Source organism: Hipposideros armiger, unplaced genomic scaffold (assembly GCF_001890085.2).
Source record: "Hipposideros armiger isolate ML-2016 unplaced genomic scaffold, ASM189008v1 scaffold_30, whole genome shotgun sequence".
In the NCBI taxonomy this organism is placed as follows: Eukaryota; Metazoa; Chordata; class Mammalia; order Chiroptera; family Hipposideridae; genus Hipposideros; species Hipposideros armiger.
Window position 1 is genome coordinate 2885387 of NW_017731380.1, and position 5442 is coordinate 2890828.

Sequence of the window (5442 nt, forward strand, 5' to 3'; positions counted from 1 at the left end):
AAGTGGTAAGGACAGATTTTTTTTTTTATTTTTTGTAAGGACAGATTTTAATCAGTGATACACTATTGCGGTGGGAAAAGAGTCCAGCATGAACTGAACACAACTTCAGTTTATACAGAGGTGACTGGGTGTTTTAAGTGGAGAATGAGAGAAGAGGGAGGGGGAAAGTAAGTAGGGGCTCTGTAGAGTCAGAGAAGTGAAAAATTACAAAAATCAGTAAGGGAGTGGTGGTCCATGTGAAACCCATCTGAATTTGCTGATTGGCNGATGATGTCAACTGCTGTGCCTTCTCCTTTTCCCTGTTGGCTACTTGCTCCTTGGACAAGACAATTCGCCTGTACTCCCTCAATGACTTTACTGAACTGCTCCACTCCCCATTGAAGTTTCACACCTACGCTGTCCATTGCTGCTGTTTCTCCCCTTCAGGACATATTTTGGCTTCATGTTCAACAGATGGTACCACAGTACTGTGGAATACTCAGAATGGACAGACGTTGGCAGTGCTGGAACAGCCCAGTGGGAGCCCTGTGAGGGTGTGCCGCTTTTCCCCAGACTCCACCTGTTTGGTGTCAGGGGCAGCTGATGGAACTGTTGTTTTGTGGAATGCGCAGTCGTACAAGTTATATAGGTATGACTATTTAAACCCTTTCCATTTTCAGTCCTTTTAACAGGCCTACCAAAAAAAGAAAAAAAACAACAACCACGTATTTTGATGACTCTGAGAATCAGATAATTTTCAGACATTGCAAGGAAAAATATTTTGACCTGTCTTCTGAAGATCATAAAAACATGTTTAGTATGATTTTCATAGTAGATTTGCTTGGCTCAGAGAGTTTTAAATTTTCAATCTTTCTTTTGTAAAATAAGGGTTAATCGTGTTACACGTCTATGGACTTTTACTGTGTTAGGCAAAGAAAACAGTCTTTTGAATAAGATTAGTAATTTTAGGTTTTATTTTTGTAGCTTGTGGCTCAAGTATTCTTAACAATTGAGTAATTGTAGGTAAGTCTCACTGAAGAGACACAGATGTTTCCTGATGAGAATTCTTGCTGGGTGAATGTGAAATGACCGAGCCCAGAAAAAAGAACCTTGTGATTAGTGTGGTGTTGTAGTATCTCTTCTAAAACAAACAAACAAACCCAGCACCTGAAAAACTCCTTTTGGATTAAAAAAACATCAATTAATTTACATGAGTAATGTTCTGTTACAACTTACCAACATTAAAACCATGTACTTTTATGTATTTATATTGTGGTGAAATGTTTATAACATAAAACTTACCGTTTTTTAAGTGTACAATTCAGTGACACTCAGTACTTTAAAAATAATAAATATTTAAATGTTACCAATTAAAATACCCCAATGTAACTTCCCCTCTCACTGTCCCCCAGCATCACTCAGAGCACAAATACCAGCTGCTAAATAACTGTTGCTTATTTAGGCTTAGGTCTTTGGGTAGAAGGTGTTTTCAGGTGGTGGTTAATAAACAGTTTAAAGAGAAAGCACAGAAACAATGAAACGTTTGAATGAAATACAGCTGTCAGCTAAGGAATCTTCTTTTTCACTTATCAGTTGATGAATTCTGCCTTTATTGCAATAGATTTAAGCACTGGAGGGGACACTGCACTAATTGTTGGATTTTTACCAGTTTATTTGTCCTAACAGAATGATATTAGTACAGTAGCACAGTGCTTCTTTATCTTCCCAAGATACAGTAATTTTAACTTGTTCATAGTATTTTCTTTTCATAAAGAATTTATATCTGAAGCTGAAAGTCCTTACTGTTGCTTCTGGGTGTTTTTAATACAAAAGTTGAAAGTACTTTTGATCCCAGTATCATGTTTTTCAATAAAAATAGTTTCATGTGTGTTTTTTTTTAAATAAGCAACTATAATTGATATTGTTGGTTGTCATTGCTTTTGCTAAGTTTTGAAGATTTTAATATGTTCATACTGACTTGCTATGTGGAAAAACATGAAGATATGTGAACTTCAGTTTGGATCCCTATGGTTTAGGCTTGAACATGTTAAGATAATGTTTAAATCCTCTTATTTTTAGAAAGCTCATCTCAGCTTGTAGCATATCAATGATATTTTATTTCTATAGGCGTCTATTGCCCTTTCTTTTTAGTTCTGTGATAGCCATTTTATCAAGCTGCTCTTAGAGATTGTGAAATAAAGTAAAAGATGCTCTGAAATGAAAACCTCCTTTTTTTTTGCTTTTATTCTAGATGTGGTAGTGTTAAGGATGGCTCCTTGGTGGCCTGTGCATTTTCTCCTAATGGAAGCCTCTTTGTCACTGGCTCCTCGTGTGGAGATTTAACAGTGTGGGATGATAAAATGAGGTGTCTGCATAGTGAAAAAGCACATGATCTTGGAATTACCTGCTGCGATTTTTCTTCACAGCCAGTTTCTGGTTAGTTAATTTATTCTTTTAAGCATTAGTGAATCCCATTTGTAATTTTTATATGACTTTTGCTTCTTTTATTCATTTTCATTGCATAATTAGTAAAACAAAGGGCCCCCTTTTAATTCATGCTTTTTAAGGAATCACTCTTCTTCATGTTTTTTAGTCAAAATGAAATTCCAAAGAAATATTATATGGAAAAATCAGGTTCTTTAGTTTATGTAGGGGATGACTCAGCTTGGTACAATAGATCTGGATTCCTTGATAGGGTAGTTTAGAGGATTTAACCCTATTGGTTGAATTGTGATTTTTTTAAATGCAGTATATTGATACTCAAATAGAAGTGTGAAATAAAAAAAACCCTGGAAACAGCAGCTACTTTTTTCATTTATTTAATCTTTCAAAAGCTACATTTATAAAATAAGATGTTTGTCAACACAATTCATGTTTAGAAAAAGAATAAAAAACTCCTCAATATAGACTCTTGGTTTTAAATACATAGAGTGAATTGGGAAGTTTCGTGTTTTTATTTTTGTCTTCTATGTTAGGATGGAATTTCTGTTTTTCCCCGCTCCTGTCTTGCTGCCAGACCAGTGCTGTCCTATAACAATATAATGTGAGCTACATTTGTAAATTAAAAATTTTCTAGAAGTAGGTAAATTAAGAATTTTCTGCTAGTAGGTGAAGTATATGTCAATTTTAGTTATGTATTTTATTTTACCCGAAATAGATATTAACCTTGAAATAGATATTAACCTTATGTGTAAATTCTCTGAAGCAGATTGATATATGCTTTAAAGGAGATTATTATAGGAATTTGTAAGAACTNTTTTCTCCTTCCTGCCATTGGATTTTCTAAAACTTTCCTGTTTGCGCTCACAGGCTGTAGCATTCAAACCTACATTCATGTCCCTTCAGAGCAGCTTTGGCTCCAGCCAAGATATTGAGGCTCCTAACTTCTGCTTAAAATGTCCTGGACTAAGCCTGATTGTTCTTTCCCCAGATTCTCCAATCCTGGCCAAATAATCAGCTATGTTGTCATTATTTTAGATGTGACTCTTTCATCTCAAAAGATGAAAAGAGTTTATCATCAAAAAGCAGTTATAGTCATTCTCCTTTGCCCTATACTTGAAATTAGTGGGAAGCTTATACAGAGTTGGATTTCCTTCTGTTGTTTTTGAGGAACACATCGTGCATTCCACTCTTAAGTAGAGAGGTGAATTGGCAAAATCTATGAAATTCATCAAGTATTTATGGCTCTCTTCATGCCCAGCTCTCTACCAGTTGCAGTAGGGCATATAAAAGGAAGTATTAAACAATGCTTGTGCCCTTAAAGGTGTTTTAATTCTCTATTCTGATGGTTGATGTTCATAGTGATAATCTAATTACACTGCAAGATCCTGACATGCCCTCATTCTCTGAATCGTGGAAGAAGTGTTGAGACTCATATAGTTTTTGTGTTAAGTTCATTTTGTAGCATTATAATGGGAGAAGAGAGCCCAGGAATCTTATTCCAGAAGGGGTGGGAAGTAAGTATCCCTCCTCTTCCCGACAAGATGCTTGCTTATTTTCTAAATCTATTTCATAAATGTGAATAATAGATTGTCATGCGTTAGGATTGTCAGAATAAATAAATTGTCATTAATAAGGAGTGGCTTTAACAAACAACCCTCTCTTGTCCAGTAACAACTAGCATAAGAAGGCTTAATATCACCTTTCCAAAAATCAAATCTTTTATTTCCCGTCTCATTACAACATTGTTATCAATCCCATTGAACAAGTCAGCTTACTTAGTAAGTAAAAAGTACATGTTGCAATTTGTATCATGAAGGGTTATCGATATTATATTGCTTAAAATTAGATATCTTGTGAAAGCTTCACTGAAATCTNCACACCATTTTCTTTACCCAGCATTGAACTTTTGAGACCACTTAACCATACTACATTCCAATACCTGAGTTGCATGAAGATGTTTTCCATTTGTGTCCTTTAGGCCCTCAAAGATGATTGAATAAATAAGTGAAACAGTTTTGACTTAAAAATGAATCCTAAGCATTGTCAGCTGGATACTGTTTCTCGCCCTGTTATTTGCAGGTTTTGAACTAAAATACAAGAGTACACTGTGTGGGCACCGGGCTCCTGTTCTGGCGTGTGCATTTTCTCATAATGGGCAGATGCTCGTCTCGGGGTAAGCTACTGAGGTTCCTTAAAGCTTTTTGATGTGAAACAGGACAGATGTACAGAAAAATATGTAAAACATAAGAGAATAGCTTGATAAATTCCTGTGATACAGACCTGGGTAACCATGACTCCGGTGGAAATAGAGCATTGCTGGTTCTGCTCCAGGAGTCCTCCCCTGACAAGTGCCCCTTCTGGTGACAGCACCTCAGGTCACAAGCAATGTGCTTTTTCCTTTTTAAACTGACAGATTGCGCAGTGTGGATTATTTCGTGGCTGGCTTCCTTACTCAACGTTATGTTTATGACATTCCTTCATCTCTCTGCATAGAGCTGTGGTGTACGGATTTTCACTGCTGTGTACTATTCTACTGCATGTATATACTATGATGTATTCATTTTAATGTTCATGAGCATATGGATTATTTCCAGTTTGGAAGCATTACAAGAATAATTCTGGGAATATATCTGTATCTCCTGGTGCACTTGTTTGTGTGCTTCTGTAGGATAAAGACATAGGAATAGAATTGATGGCTCATAGAATAGTTGTATTTTCAAATTTGGCAGATAACACCAAATTGTTTGATTACTCCTATAGCATTTGTTATTTCACTTTCTGGCCTATACTTGGTAAGGTGGGTCTTTTTCATTTTAGCCATTCTGATGGGTGTGAAGTGTTATCTTACTATGGTATTAGTTTGCATTTCCCTGAAACAATGATGTTAAAACTGTTTCAGAATTTTATTGGCCATGTGTATTTCCTCTTTTGTGAAGTGCCTGTTCAAACATCTTGCCCATTTTTCTTCTGGGTGACCTTTCTCTTGTTGATTTGTTGTTGGGGAAAAAAATTATGCATATA

The 5442-nt window shown here is 35.8% G+C and overlaps 1 protein-coding gene across 1 annotated transcript in view; it reads left to right on the forward strand.

The window, feature by feature from the left end:
* Positions 1-260: 260 nt before the first annotated feature.
* Positions 261-5442, forward strand: part of WDSUB1 (WD repeat, sterile alpha motif and U-box domain containing 1) — a gene marked incomplete at its 5' end in the record, with an annotated part of 47378 nt that continues 42196 nt past the window's right edge. Inside the window, 3 exons of the mRNA XM_019636821.1 lie at positions 261-628; positions 2231-2415; positions 4501-4594. Of these exons, the coding sequence (XP_019492366.1) occupies positions 261-628; positions 2231-2415; positions 4501-4594 (647 nt within the window). The remainder of the gene's footprint in view (positions 629-2230; positions 2416-4500; positions 4595-5442) is intronic.